Source organism: Gallinula chloropus (genome assembly GCF_964237585.1).
Source record: "Gallinula chloropus genome assembly, chromosome: 2".
Taxonomy (NCBI): domain Eukaryota; kingdom Metazoa; phylum Chordata; class Aves; order Gruiformes; family Rallidae; genus Gallinula; species Gallinula chloropus.
In genome coordinates this window covers 46,863,281-46,883,357 of record NC_140086.1, presented here as the reverse complement: position 1 = coordinate 46,883,357, position 20,077 = coordinate 46,863,281, and the positions used below count along the sequence as shown (strand labels likewise).

The 20,077-nt window shown below is 42.4% G+C and overlaps 1 protein-coding gene across 1 annotated transcript in view; it reads right to left on the bottom strand.

Annotated features, from left to right (window-relative positions):
- KLHL14 (kelch like family member 14) overlaps nt 1-20,077 on the bottom strand; it is a gene marked incomplete at both ends in the record, with an annotated part of 58,184 nt that overhangs the window by 28,373 nt on the left and 9,734 nt on the right. Inside the window, one exon of the mRNA XM_084260464.1 lies at nt 13,575-13,696. Within this exon, the coding sequence (XP_084116590.1) occupies nt 13,575-13,696 (122 nt within the window). The remainder of the gene's footprint in view (nt 1-13,574; nt 13,697-20,077) is intronic.

Genomic DNA, 20,077 nt, shown 5'->3' with positions numbered 1-20,077 from the left:
AATCCAACCAACCAGACCCAGCTACTCCTTCATCCTGCCCAAACCATCCCTCCATGGGGGTTCCTACACCCAGAATCAGTGTGTGCTTGTTAAGTCGTCTAGTATTTTGGTGCCCTCTCTACAGCCTTGCTTCTGCAAAGAGTAAGCAGCTTTGCATCCCTGGCCATGCACCTGCCAGCAGCTCCAGCACCTCGCTGCTACACAAACCCACAGCACCCTGCAAAGCCTCTAAGCATCAGGGGAAACACTCTCAAAACTTTTTGCATGCTGCTGAAAGGTAATTAGTGACTTCAGAAGCAGAGATGAACTGTGGCATCATAGGGTTAGGTGGCCAGCTCGCAAAGAACTTGGTTTTGGTGAAAATCGATAGAAGGTGATAGATCAACAGAAATTTTTCTGTATAAAAACATTTTCTCCTGAAACAGTAAGTTTAGTCGTATTCAAACAAATTCTTCTATTATTTAAAGACGTATCTTCATTCTTATTGAACACAAATCTACTGCTTCATGCCATATAAAGCCAGAAGACTTTAAGGAATCAGTTACTTTCTTTGAGGACAAATAACTATTTTCCAATATTCAAAGTTTCAAATGAAAGCCCTGAAGTAGCAGCAACTGCTCCAGGTGCGCATCAGCGCTGCTCTACCTGAGGGAAAGACCCTTTCCACAGCAGCCTTGCCTCTCTGAGAGGAGGCTTGGCTGTTAAAATCAAGCATCTGGGGTGAAGACAAATCATGGCTTCAGGAAAAGAGATGCTGTATGTCAGGGCTGTATTGCTGTTGTAAATCTTTGCAGTTAGAAAAATCAAACTTCTGAGCTCTGAAAAGATAATTTCTAGGAGCTGTGGTAGAGGCAGCCCGAGAGCTGACAGGAGGACAGTGGCTTCAATTTTTGCAGATGAAATGTGCCCCAGTGCAGAAAGCCCCTCAAGCACCCCGCACGTGAATGAGAGACTTAAGTTGGAGGCTTAAGCACTGCGCAGAGCCATCCATGGGGCACCTCTGCCCTGGATCTATCTTTCTTTCCTGGAGCTGAAGTTAACAGGAGCCAGTAAATACCCAGCTGATTCCAGCAGTTGTGATTCTGCTGAATAAAACAAACTTTAAACAAGCTTGTGCAGACATTAGTGGTAATGCAGCTGGGAGACAAAGACTGCACGGGGACCGGCCAGGAGGCTGGGATTTGGACACCACAGGTCATCCAGCTCTGTTCTACTGGATGCCACAGGGCTTAAAATAATCATGGTTCTCTGGGGAGAGTATATAGATAAACTCTGTCCTATGTTAATGCACTGTCATATAGAGTTGTTTACAGGCAGTACTTAGTACTTCAGCATGCATTTAAACACACTGCTGAACATCAGTGTGATTAATACTTTGCTGAATTAGAGATGTGATATGAATACATTTTTCTGCTGTTGTAATTTTTCATTATATACACTTATAAGCTGGTCATAAGGCCTTTCTTTCAGTTTTGCATCCAGCAAATGAGTTAATTTGAGAGTCAAATTCTGCCTTAGTGATGCCTGCACAATGCCTTTCACATGCATGAGGGCAGAGGACTGCTCCATGATCATTAATTGGAAGGGTTTTTTGTTAGTCTTTAATGATTCATCTAGGAAAAAACCTATCTGCTTCTTTCTTTCTGATTTGGCAGCTCTTTGACATTCCTTTCATATCATTTCAATTGGGAAAGTATCTTTTACACATGGTATATATGGCTGTTAAAACTGCACACACTGAGCAGCCGTAATTCCGGACCGGCAAGAAAGCAGCTGCTGGTGAGTACAGACCGGAGCCATACGCTCTGTTCTTCTGCCTGTAAAACTGGGGAGGAGGGAGCAGAGGAGAAGGAACACGGCTCTTACATCACTTATCATGGTAATTCTATTTAAATCTATTTTAATGACTTCTAATAACATAATTTGCCAAGCCTCCCCACCCGAAAGCAATGCAAGTGCATCTCTCTCCGTTTCTGCTTTCCTGCTTAACCCAGGGAGGAGCATTTACCATCTCCTACTTCCAAGTTCTCGAGTAAAATTTTGGTTTTTTCTCTCTTCCCACCCCCCACCCTGCCTCTTTTTATTCATTTTTAAAAAAACCCAAACAATTAGAACTCAAAGCACTGTCCTACCTGTGTACATTAAGGTGCTGGTTAGTCATTACTGCAAAGCTGTCACTTCTCTTGCATATAGCTGGTTTTCACTCCCAAGGAAACAAGCTTGATTTAATAGTTTGAGCTGCAGCCATCTCAGAGTTGGGAGACTTCCCCCCCCAGACACCTCCCCAAATTAAAGCTAAATTGTGTGCATTCAGTGCATTGTCTACTTGTAACAAAATGGGGGTTTTGAAAAGGATTCAGTCACAGATACTTTGCTACTGGAAAGGACAGGCTTGCGGCAGGCACTGGAAGCTCTGTGTGGTTTTGGAGCTCAGTGACCATCCACGTAGGCTTTCTCAGGTTCATGGAAAACAGACGTTCACACAGTGCAAAGATCCCAACTCCCTACCGCGGCCCCTCTTCCCCAGCTCCCAGGGATCCTGAGTGGGGGTCTCATGCCGTACGGCCAGGCTCCCGAGCTCACTCCCACGCCTCAGCCCTCCCTTGCAGTTCACAGGGACAAAGGTTAGCTCAAGGCACCTCAGCTGGAAACCAGCCGCTCCTTCTGTGACAAAAATACAGCCTGGCCTATTTCTCAAACTGCTGCCCGCAGGCCTCATGGACAAGGCCACCCCATGTCGGGATTCTGCCACTCACTCAAGTCCACCAACACCACCTGTTTAGTCCTTGCACCCTCAAACACTCTTGTGACATGACTTACTCCATTTGACACCTTATGTTGGTGTCCTGTTATACAGAGACAGCTCTGGGAGACCGGTAGCATCTCCCACCCCACCATGCACATTAATTTAAGGGTAGCTCACCAAGAGCAACAGGAGTTTTTGGGCAGCACTGGAGAAGTTTTGGGTGGAGGACTGGAGGCATCCTTCACCTCGTGAGGAGGGTGGTTGTGAGCTCCCCTGCAGCAGAGCTACAAGCTAAGCAGTGAGCCCCAGGTCCCAAGCCAAGATGCCCATGAAGACAGCACAGCAATTCTCCAGGGCAGCTCTTGGGTGGGAGCAGGGGGCTCAATGTCACCCCTTTTTTTTTTACCCTTGGAGTTGATCTGTTGACAATCAAAGGGGCAGAGTCATGGGCCAAGGCAGGGTATTGCATACTACAGCTGCCTTTGCTGTTCCTGCATGGCAAATACTAGAGAACATCACTTGTCTAGATTGATGGGAAGGTGTATGCTAAAGCAATTAATTCATTTGCACTAAAGGATTGAGGCCAGGCCAGGATTTCTACCTTTCCTAGTGCTCAGTCAGATCTTAAGCAATGGGATTTCCAACATTTCCCATGGGAGATTATTCCACAACCTAATAGATCTCAATGTCAGGAAGTTTTTTCCTGATATTCAGCCATAATTCATATCCATGAATTATGAGCTACTGTCGACATCACACCCATTGAGGCATTCCTAGAGCCTGCTTCATTTAAAATTATATGCTCTAGTTATGCAGGGTTTCTGTGTACTAGGGCAAAATGCTTTTTCTGCAGGTTAATTCATTACTATTCAATTTGTTAACACTTTTTTTCTCGGTGTGAACAGTCATTCTGCAGTTGCATACCCTATAGTAGCACAGTCCCCAGTTGGGAGTAGAATCACAATATATAAATATGACAAAACAACATACCAGAAACCATCCCTGTAAAGATGTATTAGTCTGTTCCTGCAGATACTTACTCCAGCATTCAGTTAAATGAAAGCAGTAGCTCATACAACACCTGGCATGAGACAGCAAGCTGAGAAAAAGCCCCTTTCAAGTCTGTAATAAATTTTATTCCTGTCCTAAACAGGGGGAATGTACAGGAGTAAGGGGGCGGGTAGGGAAGGGAGGGGGAAGGAAAGGGAGAAAAGAACTTAACCAAGCTGTCAGAAAACTGAGGAAAATTGAAAAGAGAACAACTTCCTACAAACAATGACCCAGCACAATGTAATTTGGACACACAATAAAGGTGAGGATACACAATGTGCACCGCTCACCGCTAATGGCACTAACAGAGAGGAGAAGGCACTAACAGAGAGGAGAAGTGAAGGCAGGTTGCTGAAGTCTGTATTGGAAACAATTGTGTACAAAACAATTCTTGGAAGGAAACTGCCTTTTGTTTTAGGAACACCTGAGAGGAGAAAATTTATAAACATTGCTATCAATTTCTCACTAAAATCTGAGGATTTCTATGTGAATTTTTCAGGATTACATTTTGCCCAGCTAGCAGTACTTTGCCATCCTGTTTGCAGCCCATCTGCACATAAATAAAATGTCACATCAGATACTGAAAAAAGGGAATGCTTTCTGAAGTAAGCAACTAGAAACATATCAGAGTTCATTTTCATCTCCATACATGCCAAGCTCCCATTAATGCTACATAAATCGCAGAGCAACTAGATAAGAATAAACACATAAATTTTACCTGAAGTCATCAAAGAAACAGAAAGGCATGTTTGCAGAAAGCACTAAAATCATGGAATGCCACCTAATTTTGCGTGGTAGTTACTCCAGGCTGATTTTTTAGAGACAGTGGTCAAATAGCATTAAAGGACCTACCCAAACCGAGCCAGTGAGAACATTTTTCATAGTATTTCTTTTCCCTAGAAACTATGTGACTACTGAAATCTCTATCAAGCCAGATGGGACATGTGCTTTGGACAGAAGGCAGGACAATGCAGGTCCTACTTCTTACTGCACCAGGGTATTTGTGCTCATAGCAGACACATGAGGCCCATAGGTTGAGATGACTCAAAATGTTGCACATCCTTTAGGACTGCATGACACCCAAGTATGTAGACTCTGTTGGTCACCCCTGTTTACTTTTGAAGTCAGGCAACTTGTTATTTGTAGCTACGTGGCTTCTGGTTTGCAGTTAGTCTTGCAAAACTGGACAAAAGTTTCTTTGGTGGAGCTGTGAAATACCCACTGGGACACAGAGAAGGGATTCATAAGCTAAAAAATTATTCCCTGACTCGAGCAAAGCAGGTTCTTGAGCCTCAACTGCCTACCTCTTCCCCACCCCACAAGAGCTGTTGAGATGACAAGGGATGTTCTGATACAGCACTAGTTTTGCAAAAACATTTGAAGGAATTTGTTTTCATTTTGCCTTGGAACAAAGCTGTAGAAGTTGCTGCAAAATGGAACTGTCATCCTCAAGCCATCTGTAAAGATGTGTAACTCAAGCTGAAAGATGCGGTAGAAAAGGTAAGTTCTGTGATACAGGAGGAAGGTTTTGAGTCAAAGGTTTCGATGTACTTGCAAGGATATAGCACGGAGTGGCATCTCCACACACCTCCACCTGCCACCTTCTTACCTGGAGCCACCCACTGTCTTGGTCCCCTGACTGAGGAATGTGTCGTGGTTTTACCCCGGCTGAGAGCCGAAATCCACGCAGCTGCCTGCTCCTTAAAGGAAAAGAGCAGGGGAAGGGGGAAGTGGGGGGTGAGAGGCAAGGGAAGGGAAAAGGAAGGGGCAAATAACCCCAAAACCAAGAAACCAAAAGGCCTGTGGTTGGGATAAGGATAGTTTACTAAAATAGCAGAAAGATACAATATAACAATGCTAACAGGCCTTTAGAGCAAGAAATGTATGAAGCTGTTGATACACAATGCAGTTTCTCACCGAACCCACAGCTCAGGCCGTGCCACCCAGAGCCGTCCTGGAACCCGACCGTCCCCCAAAAACCGCGTGTCCTGGAGACGCCCCTCTGCTCTTCCTCCCATCAACCCACAGTGGAACTGATCAGGACGTAATTGGCATGGAATACTCTCTTTGGCCTGTTTGGGTCACCTGTCCTGGCTTTGCCCCTCCTTTCTCATCAAGAGAGAAATATGAAGAGCTGATAAAGTCCTTGACTGTCTGACAGCAACTAAAAGCATCAGGGTGTTATCAGCACAGCTTTCATTGTAACACCCAAACACAGCATTCCATCCGCTGCTACAAATGAAGTTAACTCCATCCTGACCGAAACCAGGACAAATGTCTTGGAACGGGCTTGTGTCCTGTTCTCTTGTCCTACTAAGATTTTCAACCACAAATGGTCCTGGCTGAGCACAGGCAGGGAACAGGACATTTGGGTAACACTTCTGGACTCTACCTGAAAATAACTGCCAGCAGAGTTTCCGAGGCTGAAGGTGAGTAGATTCAATCTTCTTTTGTATTTCTGGACAAAAATGAGCAGCCTGGTTCCTGGAGAGGTGGCTGTTCACATATTAAAAACAAAGGGCTAAAAGAAAGGCTGAAAGACTTCAGCACAAACAGACTGAACGCAGTGATAAATCGGGCTGTTTCAAAGACACAGCGTAGCAAGATACAAAAGTGACTGGGAATATAGGAAGAGAAAGCTATCCAGAATCTGTGATACACCACACTTAAGAGGGGAATATGCAGAATAATCTGCTGTATAAATAAGCAGAAAGTCTCAACTGAAACGATACTTTTTTTTTCCTTTTGTGAATAGCTTACTTACACTAGCCCTTCATTCCCTGAGGGTTGAAGCTGAGAGTGAAAGGAAGTGAAAAGGTTGCTTGGTTAAACCAGGCACAGACTACAGAGGTTATCACAAAAGATACACAAAGTAGTCAAGTAACACCTATGTAAAAGCAGAAGCTAAAAACATTGTCATTAAAAACGAAAATGCACAGAAGAGGGCTGACATTTCTTCAAAGTTATCTCAAATGGTAGTGTGGAAGAAAATAATATTTAATGCACAAATACAGCATTCGTTGTGAGAACATGCCACATTTTCACTTACTCTTGGAGCTCTGCCTTGCTCTTAGATATGCAGGCATGCACCATTAATGGCACCTGCATGGTTGAATTCCCATGCATCATCCTCAGAATGGGAGTTGTGGCTAACCTCTGGGACGCCACATGTAAAAAAATACTCTCCACTATATTTCTGTTTCTCACCTCTGTATTCTCATTTTCCTGTATATGTAGGGCATGTGGCTCACTAGCAATGTGTCTGACCTCCTTAAATTCATCTCCTAAATCCAGGCTTGAAGTTGGATAGCCCTACCAACCTGTCAACTTTCCTGCATATGAATCTCTCTTCTTTTGTGACTATGTTTTCCTGGTTTTCAACCTATTAAAATGGTCTGAATAGGAAGATGGAAAATAAAGATGGAGTTTATGTTTACAACTAGCTTTTACTGCAATCAACCTGTTTATTTAAGAAGGAAAGTACATGTGAGCACGTGCATACAAGTACATGTACTTCCACAACTTCTACATACACCTATGGCATTTATTAGACCTGTCTAGTGGGTAATATCAAGACTTCTGCCTTAGCAATATGCTAATGCTTGCTCAAGCTTTTCAATGCAGCACTGAAACCATCCTTGACACAGCACTGAAGCAGAAGCTGCAGCATCCAGAACTGCTGGATAAATGGAGTAAGAGAGATGAAATTTGTCAGGGCTGCCAAGAAGGGTTCATCAAGACACGTTTTTGATTAACGTAAGTGTGCACTATTCTCACAAGTGACAAATAAAGGGGGGGAAAATTATAACTGGCATATGTCAAGAGATTTAACCTGTCCATCTGACTCGACTCACGTTGTGCAAACATCACATCTTTTACTGAGTTTGCCAACTGCTTAGGGGTAAACTGAAGGAGGAAACCTTTGCTTCTAACACAATGCCATTCCCCTCAAAGTAAAAAGTGGATGGATTTATTTACTTAAAAGACATAACCTTTCCAAAGGCACAGTTTGTGCTAGGCATCTGGTGGTACTTAAACTGACATTTATGCCTTTCAATAATCTCTGATGTGAACATACGAATCACACTGTCTTCTTCTAAGTAACTAACTTGGAAAGAGAAAACACTCCAACAAGTGAAGGGCCAAGAATCTTAGTGACTCCAAAGGCACTTCAGAAAAATGAGAGGAACAAGCATCTTGTTATCAATTTGCTCATGAAGGACAAAGTGTCGTTCTGTGTAGGGAAGCTGAGCGCCATAACTGAGTGTCAAACAATTGCCAAAGAAAACAGAAGAAGAGAAAAAAATGCAACTTATTCCAGCAGAAAGGATGTAGACTGGGGAGTAGAGTGACCCAGGTTCTCCAGAGCTGATTACGACATGGAGCAAACCATTTCACCTTCCTTTTACTTCCCTGTGGGTAAAACGCATAACTAACGGTGCTGAAAGGCTTTCTAGACCCACCAGCACGCCCAAGTGCTGGCTGGCACTCAAAGCGTTGTTACTGACTGCTGTACAGGAGGCTGTACTGTCACAGAACATATTCAAGGGGAATTTAAAAAGTCAAAGTGACAGAAATGAAAAGATGCATTCAGACCAGACTACCTGCAGTGGAGACTGCCTCACACAGAAATGGAAGCAAGCACAGCTAACCCAGGGAAGGCAGAAGGCGTCCGGCTGCCCGTGTTAGAGCATCGAGGATGAAAAGGTTACTGTCTGCTTGTTATGATCAGAGAGCCAGAGGAAGACAAATAAATGACAACTCCTTGATACTGTGTGATTGCTGCTGGCATGAAAGAGAGGGATGGAGAAGGAAATTGAAGTGTCTGATTCACTGTCTGTCCTTACACATGGACCAAACACAGCAGACATAAATATATCTAGAAAAGGGCAGAAAGGTCAAGATAACTACAGTCAGGCTAAGGGATAACTAGGGAAAGAGGTAACCAGAAATGGGGTGCTGGTCATCCTCACTAAACTTCCCATCTGGGGACCTTCCAGACATTTCCCTGTCTTTCCTACCCAAACCTATCGCCTATATTACATTCTTCCTTGTACACTGATGTTGGTTTTTACTCTGGATTAAAACCCAAATCTAGTGCAATCACTAAGCATAAATGCACTATTGCCCACATGGATATTTGCCATAGTTTTGATGTTCATTGGATCCTCTCCATGGTTTACGCAGATGACGTGGTTAACTAGAAATGTTACAATTAGCATCTTATTGAAAAACAAAGTACTGGTATCAAAGAAAGATCTGCTGCAGCTGCAGCTTAACATGGATGGAACGTGCCATGTAAGAGTTCTGTAACGTTTCCAGTATTTTACCCTTTGTGCTTTAGAAAAAAAAAAAGAATGTTGCATTGAAAGAAAGATTTGCTGTATACCTAGAAATCTGTAAGACACGATTCCTCTCCTACTCATCGCTTCTAATCAGACAGATGGATACATTGCTATGGAAAAAAATAAAAAAAAGAACACCCTAAAACAATGACTGCATCATTTTTATTTATTTCTTGCATTCTCTGTTCACGTAGCAAGAAATTTAATTCCAGTTGGATCAGTCTCTTGTGATATTTTTTCTTTCATTTAATATATTTTTTAAATGCTTAGAGGCATTATGACAGAAAAGCATGTATTTTTTGCCCTGGTTTATACCCATCATCCTTACTATTACAACAAGACAAAAGCATTAAAGTAAAATTAATCATGTCAAAAGATTTTAGCAAAAAACAAGGGAGACCATGCATAAAGCATCGCTTTGTCTAGTGTGAAGTCACGCTCTGATTAAAAACATATAATGAAAGTGAAAGTAATACATCATTGCCTTAGCAGTAGGGTTTTTGGGAGAGCTATGCAGTTCTGAACACAAAAAATCTTTGTAGGCTCTGGATTTTGAAACTTGCAATTATTATAGAATAATCCTAGCAAACAAAACATTGTTTCACTTCCTTAAAGTTTAATTAATCTTAAATGTTGCAGTTAAAACAAACAACTAAAGAGTTCTAGGATTAAGCAAGGATTCCTGGCAGGACCCTAGCTGGTAATTAAAACCAGAGCAGCAGTGGCTGGTTCTGAGCAGCGAGGCATGAAGCGGTGACACAGAGACACCCCCACTGCCCTGTATCCAGTAAGGAGCCGTGAGGACTGTGAAATACCACAGCACAGTGAAACCCCATTAATAGAGCAGAACTTTTGCTGTTACTAAGGGCTGTCATACGCCCATCAGCCGCACAGCTCGTGTCACCGGGCAGTGGTAGCCTGTTGCTGCCACGTGGCACAGGGAGCACCCAGTTAAAACACGAACTGGTGTTCCCGCATACATAGACCAGCCTGAGAAGGAACCGTGCAGTGAAGATGTGTTCACCATGCTCCACCATGCAGCCTTTGCTGCTGCTTTGCTCAGGCACGACCCGTGCAGTAAGAAACGTTTCAAATTACCCAGCAACGTGCACATTATCAATCTCAGATTGGGACTGCGCTCCCATCAAGTAAAATTAGGTGGCATAAATGTTTGTAAAATGCCACTTACTTTCTTCTGTTTTATTTCTTTATTCTGTCTCTATTCTTTGTTGCCAACATCAGGAAAAAGAAAAAAAATCCTCCCTGAGAAATACCAGACAGGAAAAATACACAGTAGTACTAGGCTGTGAAAAATCTACTGATCCCTTGAGCCATAGCATTCTTGCCTATAGATGATGACATTAAAAAATTGGAAATGGGTGCATGCTTCCCCTCCTCTTCTGGATCTATGAACAAGGCAAGTTGTTTTCCTGATACCTTTAGAATTACTCCCATTAGTACTGATGCATTTGGTGCTTTGGGTAGCCAGGCAGAGAGAGGTGGGCAGTATCCTTTGCCAATAGATCTAGTCTTGTCGTGGGAACAAAATGAGATTGCTACTCTGCTGAGCTGTCATACTTGATAGCTTGTACTGTTCCACCTGCAACTGTCCTCACAGCTCCAACTGCAGCTCCATGGCTTGTGTGGAGTCCATAGTTTCTGATGGCTGATCTTCTCCTGTTCCTTATGCATCACACAAGGCAGGACACAGATCCCTAAGCAACTGAGTGGTTGCAACAACCATTCCCCACGCCGAGAAGGAAAAAGGCAACAGGCAAGCAGCCCCTCTTAAACAGTTTGCAGGCCCTGCTGCGTGACTTCTGGGGTTCCTCTCAGTGGAGGGTCACTTCTCAGTCTCTTCTCAGCTGTCTCCTCCTCAACAGACCTGCCACTGCACCCAGGGCTAAGTGTCTGCAAGCTTCTTTCCCACCCTCCCTACCCTCAAATGCCACTGGCACAGACAGCAGAAAATGAGTAATGTAGATGGGTTTGGAGGAGGCAAAGGGGAATTTCTATGCACCTTCGCATTGGATCAGTAAGTCTCTAAGTACAATGCCTGTCTTTTTGTTGGAGTGTGTGGGACTTTACTGGAGGGCAGAAGCTTAAAGAAAAAACTCTGTAAAGGTTTGCTAGTACAGAAGGAAATCGAAGGCAACAGTAAGACAGAACCCACTGAAATACCAGACTACAAGGGCAGAGATTTTTCCCACCGCAGAACCTCATGAGCAGGACACAGCTTTTGCTCTGTCCCTGTTCACTACGGAGCAAACTTCTCATTTGCACTGATGAGCTGGGGGTAAGCTGCAACCTCAGGTCTGACAGCACTGACTAAACAGGTGAAAAAGAAACAGAAAAAAACCCCCAAAAACTTCTTTGCTGCTGGTTGCTCATCTTTGATAAGAATAACCAGACCGATTACCTTCCAAAACTTTGGACTGGGTGACAGGTAAGATGTTTCCAGTATTTAGTCTTTTTCAGAAGGAAAAGGCAAGCATTGTCCTCTGTGTTCCTCAAACAGTAGTCCAGGCCAAGACAGCATCCTTTTCTAGCACTTTTTGTAAGAACAGGTTTACTTATGTCACAAGTGGGATGTGTATTTGACAGCCACTGTCTCTGCTAACACAGAGACAGATCCTGGGACCTTATAGTCCTGAGCACCAGGTACCTGAACATGAACTAGCCAGGACTCTATCAGATGCATTATCTTTTTATCACAGCACAGAAGGTTCTGTGCATTAACCTGAACAGAAATTGTATTTTTTTTTACTATTTGTTAAAGGCAACACAAAAAAGACTACATTATTCAAAAACATCTCTCAACACCACCATAGTTGGAGGTGTTCTTCAAAATGTAGTGATCAATTTTTAACCACAGCATTAAGGTATGGAGCCTCAGTGGCTGGTTTCCCACAGTCTTGGAGGCAGCACCGCAATGTCAGTAACCAAGAACTGAACACATTTCATTCTTACCAAATCTGACATATCAACAGATAGGTAAGATCCAGAATACTGATTTTTGCTTCAAGTCAGTGAAGGGTTCCGACCTTGAAGCAAGGGTTCTGCTTCTCCTGACAACCCTGGTGAGCCACTGAATTAGATTCAACAAATTCCAAAACCTAACACCTCTGCCTCATGCAACATCATTGATTTTTCAGTGACTTGCCACCTTCACAGTTTCCTCCTAAGCAGCATACAGAGAGGTGTGTACCGTATCTCCTTATTCTGAAAAATGTGAAGCATGGTATGCTCCCTAGTACAGATGTTGCAGACTTTTCTAATGTACAGTTATATGACCCTTTGTTATTGCCATTCTTACACAAACCTCTTGACTATTAGTCCAAATCTAAGCAGTCTTTATGTTGCAGCATTTTGAGAAAGGCTCCTAAATTTTCCAAGGGAGAAAGCAATTTGTAAAGGCATCATTTAAAGTCCTGCATCATAGCAGTCTTTTGAATCCTTTTTCATCCTGAACTATGCATATAACATTAACATGGACGCATCCCACTAATGATAAGGGATGAAGAACAGAATTCTGTTAAAGGTATTTTAGTGAGGGGGTGGTGGAAGCAGGTCTATCAGAAAATCCAGGTTTTACCAGTTGTCCAGTTTTAGAAGTATGGCTTTGATTTATGGATCAAAATTGCTCATTTATTATTTTATCTATACTGCTTTGGGCAATTTTGACAGTTAAAATTTAGTTTTATTGACCAATGCAGCCAGTTTAGCCACAAGGGGACTAATGCACACACAGCCTGCTGCACTCAAGAAGCTATGATTTGATTCCATGACCAAGTCAGACTGGGAATCGCAACCAACATAACAATAAGTTCCAAATCTCGATGCTTGAGGCAAAATACTTACTCTAAAACACAATCAACCTTTAAAAGAAGGTGGGAAAGAATTTTGTGATAGGAGCCTCCGTGCACAGTTTATTGTAGCTGATATATTCCAGCAATGCTTCTGTCAGCAATGGACGCAGAGCAGTACGGAGGAAACCTTTCTTTAATGATAGTGGACAACAGATAAAGCTGGAAGAAGGAAATGAGAATGCAAAAGAGAATCAAAGATGTGTTCTAGTACTATGGCTTAGCAGGGATCTGACTCTGAGAAAACTGTCTCGAACATTGCCTCATTTTTTTTTCTAAGCAAGATTTTATTCATATGTACAAAAATATGCATGTATTCATGTCACAGTATGAAAGACTTACAAGTTTACTTAAAAAACTTACTGGAATGATTTTAAGCCAATGTTAATTTAGGCCTATCCTATTATAAAATTAGCATCTTCTGCAATCTCAATTTATTGCTCCATTGTGAAGCCCCTTGTGATACATAAACAAATCTCTGAAGAGAAACAAATCAATAAAGTGTCTAATTTGATTAACCATGTTTTTAAATTCATCAAGACAACTGTACAAAAATAAACCACTTACTTGTCAGTATTTTCCACGTCTTCTTTTCATCATCGTAATACTGAACCAAATTGCTGGGTAGCCGGTCAGGTCCGGGAGGCAATCCTCCAACCAATAACAGCATTTTCTTATTGGAACGAATTCTTCACCCAAAACAAGAGGAAAGATGAACAACCACATTACTGAGGAGTATTTTTAGTGTTAACAAAATCATAACCATCAAAAGAATGTTCACTGCTTGCAGTTTTCTATTTCATTTTTTTGTGTTTCTTTCCCCAATCATGTCTCAACAATTTTTTGAACCAAGCAGAAAAATGATCAGAAAAGCTGCATATCTCTCTACTCATGGCATAATAAGCTTCCTTTATGCAATTTGTTAGAGGTTCATTCTAGAACGACCTTTTTCTTATATTATCCCTTTAAATCATCACTCTTTACAGCTGAATACACATGAAATGCTCTGGAGTTGTACTAAGGTTAAGCATTAAAGTTGCATGTCAAAAATCGTATTAGTCAAAATCATTATTATAAGCCATTCTACACTCAAAGAACCTTGAAAAAATTAAGGTTATGCAGAGAGTTTGTGAGCCAACTCTTTAATCACACACTGAACTTCAGATATATAGTTTAGTACAATTAGCAGCACTGGGCTAATGGTTATGGGTTAAATGCTACTTACAAGCACTTTTTGTTTGTTTAATTTAGTCCAGACTCTTGCTTTAACTCTCCCCCCCGGCTCCCCCCCCCTTCCTCTTTGCTCTCCCCCTGTGCACCACTGGCTATAGCAACACCAATTGGTAAAAATGAGACTGTGATGTTGTTGTGAGCCTCCCCAGAGTGGAGCCCTGCCAATGCTTGCCACTGATCCAGCGGCATGAACCTGCTCAGCTGTGCAAAGTCACTCTAATTCCCTCCCTCTGTTTTTCTACCTTCCCCCCCAGGGGGCAACCACTGAAAGGAGTGACTACCCACCCATCAAGAGCTGGCAATTCGCTGCTATTAACCGTGACCGTGATTCCCAATCTGCCTGGCAGTTCTTAAGAACAGGACTGCAATGTCTCATATGCAGTAAAAGCGGTTATCTGCACCCTGGCCTCCAACGCTCCACCTGATGAATGTACGATTTCCTTGCAACATTAAGGGATTTAGTGCAATTGTAAGTGAAAAGGGGAGGGCAGGCCTAGACCCCCGCATGGGCCCCGATGCTTTAACAGTAGTCACGTCGTGTATAATTGAACTTTCCTCAGTTACATGAAGCTTGGGTGTGGTAACGCTGAAATAAAGGCCTATGCTCAAACCGCTCCCGTGAAGGAGGAAGGTGACGCAGCCTGGAAAGAAAAGGCATCGATAGGAACGAACGTGCAGGGGGACCGTGTGTTTGATGGAACGCAGCCTTGTCAAACGCCAACGTTCTTCCAAGCACGACAACATCACTGCAGCAATCGGCGTGTCAGGCTGCAGCAAACACTCCTGGCCACGAAAGGTACAGAACCGCACGAACCACAGCCCAGCACCACTGCTGCCCAGGAGCTCCAGCCTGGGCAGCGTGCTCCAGCGGCAGGTGCTTCAACTGCTGAGGCACACCAGTGGCTCACCTCCCACTACTGCCTAGACAGTGTTGGGGATGCAGCAATTTACATTTGCACCAGGGCTGCATCCTCTCTTCAGAAGATGGGGCAAAATGAATGAGGTTGTGCTGTAGCCACGCACTACCCAAGAGGAACCTCCTTCGGGAAGGCAGCACGCTGCCAAAGGTTCAACCCACAAGATGGTCAGGAATAAAACCTTTCAAACTGCTATCCAAAAAGACAACTACAGACTGCAGATACATCTATCACAAGGACGGCCAGGGAATTAACTAGCAGATGGCCTTGTTTGTTTTTAAATGGATTTAGGGCTCAGGGAAGGTCCTGAATTGACAGTGGAGGAAACTAAACCCTCACTGCAGGGGCAGAGACACTGCAGTGTTCTCCCTACTCCCCTGCTTTGCTCCTGAATTGGGAGGAGCTCAAGGTCCTTCAGTCTTTCTGACAAGCCAGCCTTTGACCTCTGTACTGAACCTGCAATGTAGTGTCAAATGATGACTGTAGCCTGCCCAGCAGACTGTGTCTGTGTAGGCTATCAGGAACCGTCTTGTGACGACTGTCAGCACAGACTCCACGTAGTGAGACTACGTTCTGGTGAAAGCTTTCATAAGCACTGCCAGCATCTCAAAATGTTCAATCTCCCTGGTAAAGTTTTTAATGAGGGACCGTTTGATAAAAACCATGCAACACAGGAGGACAAGAAACTATTTTTGGTATGAGTTAGGGATGACTGCACACGTAACAAGTGGCAGAGCAAACCAGAGCCATAAGTCAGTTATGCATGGCCATTCTTAATGATAGAGAATAAATTGTTTATTCCAACCCTCTTGTGTTGTATGTTATATCACAATCAACTCCCTCTGTGTTGTAGAATTCAGCCTGCCCTTGCAAGGTTTACTTGATAAAGGAGTTTATTTTGATTTTCATCTTTCATCTGTAAAACTCCCTTCTAACTCCAAAGCACTGTGAAAAACCAACGAATGGCCAAGGCTCAATAGTTAAGGTGAAGAATGAAATGTCAGATGTAACTCTGAGTTTCCAGACTTTGGCAGCTGCAACTATCCTTAACATTACTTTTTCAGCTAAACAATCTGAGAAGCTACTACTGTTTCTTCAGAAGGAGCATCGCTGCTATACAGTCCTGTATAAAAAATGTTTAGTAATTTTACATGTTTAAAATGGAAAGGAACCCTTAATAAAAGTTTAGTAAGAACTTAATAGCCAGCACAGTCTCTACCAAATGTAGTCTCACCTGGCAAAGAAGAGATGGGCTTTTTTACTCTAAGTATCTAATCAGTCTACACTGAGGGCTCTTCCAGTGAACCAAGTAAAGATAATACTGTGACTAAAGGCACACGTTTTAAACCAATGTGTTTTCTTGGATCCAGCTCTGCTTTTTAAGTTTTGTTGTGAAGTGCTGTATTTTAGGCTAGAAAAATATTTTCTCCATTATATTATATTTGTGTTTCATATTGCACTGAACAGTACTGTCAAAATTCTAAAATACACACTAAAATATGGAAGATATAGAAATGATCACTGCATATATGCAGAAGACTTTTCCAAATATTAAGAAACATGTAATTTGGTGAAACTCTATGATGAAGGCAGGATTTAAAAATATATGTAATACCGTAGCAAGGTAAAGTTTCTGCCTTTCTTCCATTATCACATGTTTGCTATTTGGATAACTCAAGATTACAGTGTGAAATGCTCTGCATTGTATCCGAAATGCTCTCTTTTCACGGTCCTTATTTTACAGTGTAATATACTATTCAGTTACATACTGTGGTTCACACTGTTCCTAGCAAGGCTATTAAGATCATCTTGTGTTCAATTAACAGTAGTGGGTCCTGGTCGGGAAAGTCTAATATAATGTTAACCACAAGCAGGCAGGCTGATATCATTGCAAAAAGCTGAGATAAACATATCTATATCTTATCCTGAAAGTATAAGATATAGTTCTCCTTGATCAACATACATGTGGTGTTACTATCCTGCACAGACTTCACAGTTTCTGTTCTGCAAATATTTAAAACCACTTAATTCACCTTAATTAAGTTCTTTGGTACCCCATGTGGTGTGAAATTTGTCTAGTTACAAGACTGGAAATCAAAGTATTCTAAAGTCAACATTTTCAAACTTGCATCATTTCCCTCAAGAACACAAGCTGAGGAGTTTGAGAACTCATAGAAGAGGCTTCGTTTTCAGAAATGTTGAATACCCATCAACACATCTAAATCCTACTCACTTCAAAGGAAACAGCAGATGCACATCAGCTCTAAAACTCAGGTCACTAGTCCATAGCCTAAACTAACTATGAATATAAAGGGCAAAACACTGAGCCCCAGAGAGTTTATCAACTCACAAGGAATTGGTAGGAAAGACAGTAATAGATCTCAGTACTCCCGACAACCACTCCCACCCAAAGCTCTTTTGCAACCTTGATAACCTCATGTTAATAGTAAATGCATGAATGAGAAGTACTCTTTGTGTACACTGTTTTTCTTTATTAGCATATCCATCAATCTTGCACTGATGGGCTTTTCTTAACTGGGCAGTTAGTAGAAGTTCGTTCTACCAAGGCTGGCAAGAAAACAAGCCTCCACAACAACAGGTTTGCTCCAGACTCTTCCAGTTTTTAAATAATGCAGTAAGTCTCCCCTCTCTGCATTAGCAAATGCAAAGAAACATAAAGAATACAACAACGCAGTGTCAGTCCTGTGGTTCTCAATGCATTTGGGGTAGTGTAACACACCCGAAAGAAAACCGCACCTTAGGCATACAGATGGTTATGATAATCAATGAAGAAAAAACCCCACCAAAACCTATCCAGCTATACTTCTTAACTCCAGGCTACCATAAACCCCAAAACCTAGATGACTGACTCTCTTTTATTATAGGCTGTCACCATAGCCTTGAGTATGGCAGGTACAAGACAGGTGTCTCTTCAGACCAGGCACCTCACAGACATGGGGTGCCTCTCTCCTGCTTCAGCTCTGACCTTAAACACTGCAGAGCCAACCCAACTTCAGGTATTTCCTCACTGAATACAGGCACAAACAGAAACAGCCAGAAGACCTAGCAGGATCAAGTGAATACATCCACAAATCCCATTATGTCAAAGGATTTGAGGAACTGCAGGCTGACACAGCGATACTGTCAAAACAAGAACAAGAATCTCAGAAAAGCAGCTGTATTAACCTGCCCCAGAACGAAGCATCCCAGTGAAGTTTAGATACTAATCTCAAGGAACAGACAAAGAGAGAAATACACTGTCCCAAAACAGCACTTCAGTTGCAGACCTTTTTCTTTGTTAACACTAAAGACTGAGTTTAATCTTCAGAAACCAAGACGGTCCTTGGCAACCTTTTTTCTTCTAAAAAAACCTATCTGAAGGAATGTTGTGACCAACAGATGTAATGGAGAACCTAGTTGCAGTCTGCAAATCTGAACTGGTGCTGCAGGCATCCATATGCCCACGACTTAAGAACCTGTTTTGTCATCACAGAACTTGTGATGAGATCTTTGACAATTACCTTCCCCACTCCTGGGCAGGGATTTCAGTGCAACAAAAGTGTCATATGAAAACTTCTTATTTCAATGGATTTTGGCTTTTCAGTTGACTGCAAAGATAGCCATGATTAGCAATGCACGCTAACTGTGAACTTGATGAAAGCCATAAGAAACAATACAAAATATATTTTGGATGGAGAAATTTTGTGAGGTTTTGTTATCACACAAAATGAATTAATGAACATTCACAACCTACAGGTGACCAGGTGTCCAGAATGTCTTCTGTGCTCCTATAGCACTGTCAGGGCAAGTTCACTGCCTGAGCTCTCACAGCCACCAGCCCAAGTCCTGAAGATCTGACTTTTGGTGGGACACTGACCTACTGGGAGTATCTTCCTCCTTACGGGCAAAGCACAGACCCTAAAAGACTCTCTCTTGATTTTGTCAAAACCAAAAGCATGCTGAGGTCTCTTGCAAATTATGACCAATAAAGGATTTTCTTCTTAGGTTCAAAATGTGTTTAAAACAAGCTCAGTGTATGAAGGTCGCCTTATGAATTTTTCTGACTCTTTGAAGGCATGTATATTATGCCCCAGGCACATGAGAAAAAGCTTTCTATTAATACTGTACCTGACAACTTTAGTGCCATGAAGATTTTGGGTTTTGTCTTTTCATTCTCAATGTGAGCACACTTAGCAGAAGGCCCTGAGTACACATTTTCATTGCAGCAGAGCTCACCGTTATGTTCACTGAAGAGGTTCAGTGATGCCCATGAGACACCTGCTCTCCTGCCTATTTAATACATGTTGCTGACCACTGAGAGACTGAAGTTTAGGAACATAAATACCAAGCTGGCAATGATCTGCTGCAGATGTTGACTGCTGGTTTCATCCCCTGAATTTACTAGAACTATCCAATGAAGATTTTTTAAAAATAAATGCAGAACAAAAAAGGAGAGTCCCTGTTTGCTCCAACAACTATCTCTCTTTAATTTTTTGTCACTGTCTGAAAAGCAGGAGTCTATGGGTAAGTGAATCTTCTGTCTGACAGGCCACACTTAACTGTTGCGAAGTCACCTGACAAGTTAGAACGTTCCTTTATTTGTACAGCTGGCAGACAGTTTTCTGTCACGTGTATTAGAATCTGCTTGGAGCTCTGAATACCTGGTGTTTATGAATCCAGTCCTACCACCATTACTAGTTTAGAATGGTCTCCAAGTAAGTCTTGAAGAGACTCCTGAAGTGAATGTCCCTTCTATTTTGGGTAACAGCCTCTGAACTAATAGGTAGCTTCAGGGTGGGTAACTATCCTGGATGAGTGGTATCTGCCACCAGTGTTGCTTTGGGAGGAACACACAGGAGTGTTTTTCTCATCTTTGTCTCCCTGTGTTAACAGCTTGTTCTTCATGTTGACAGGGGACTG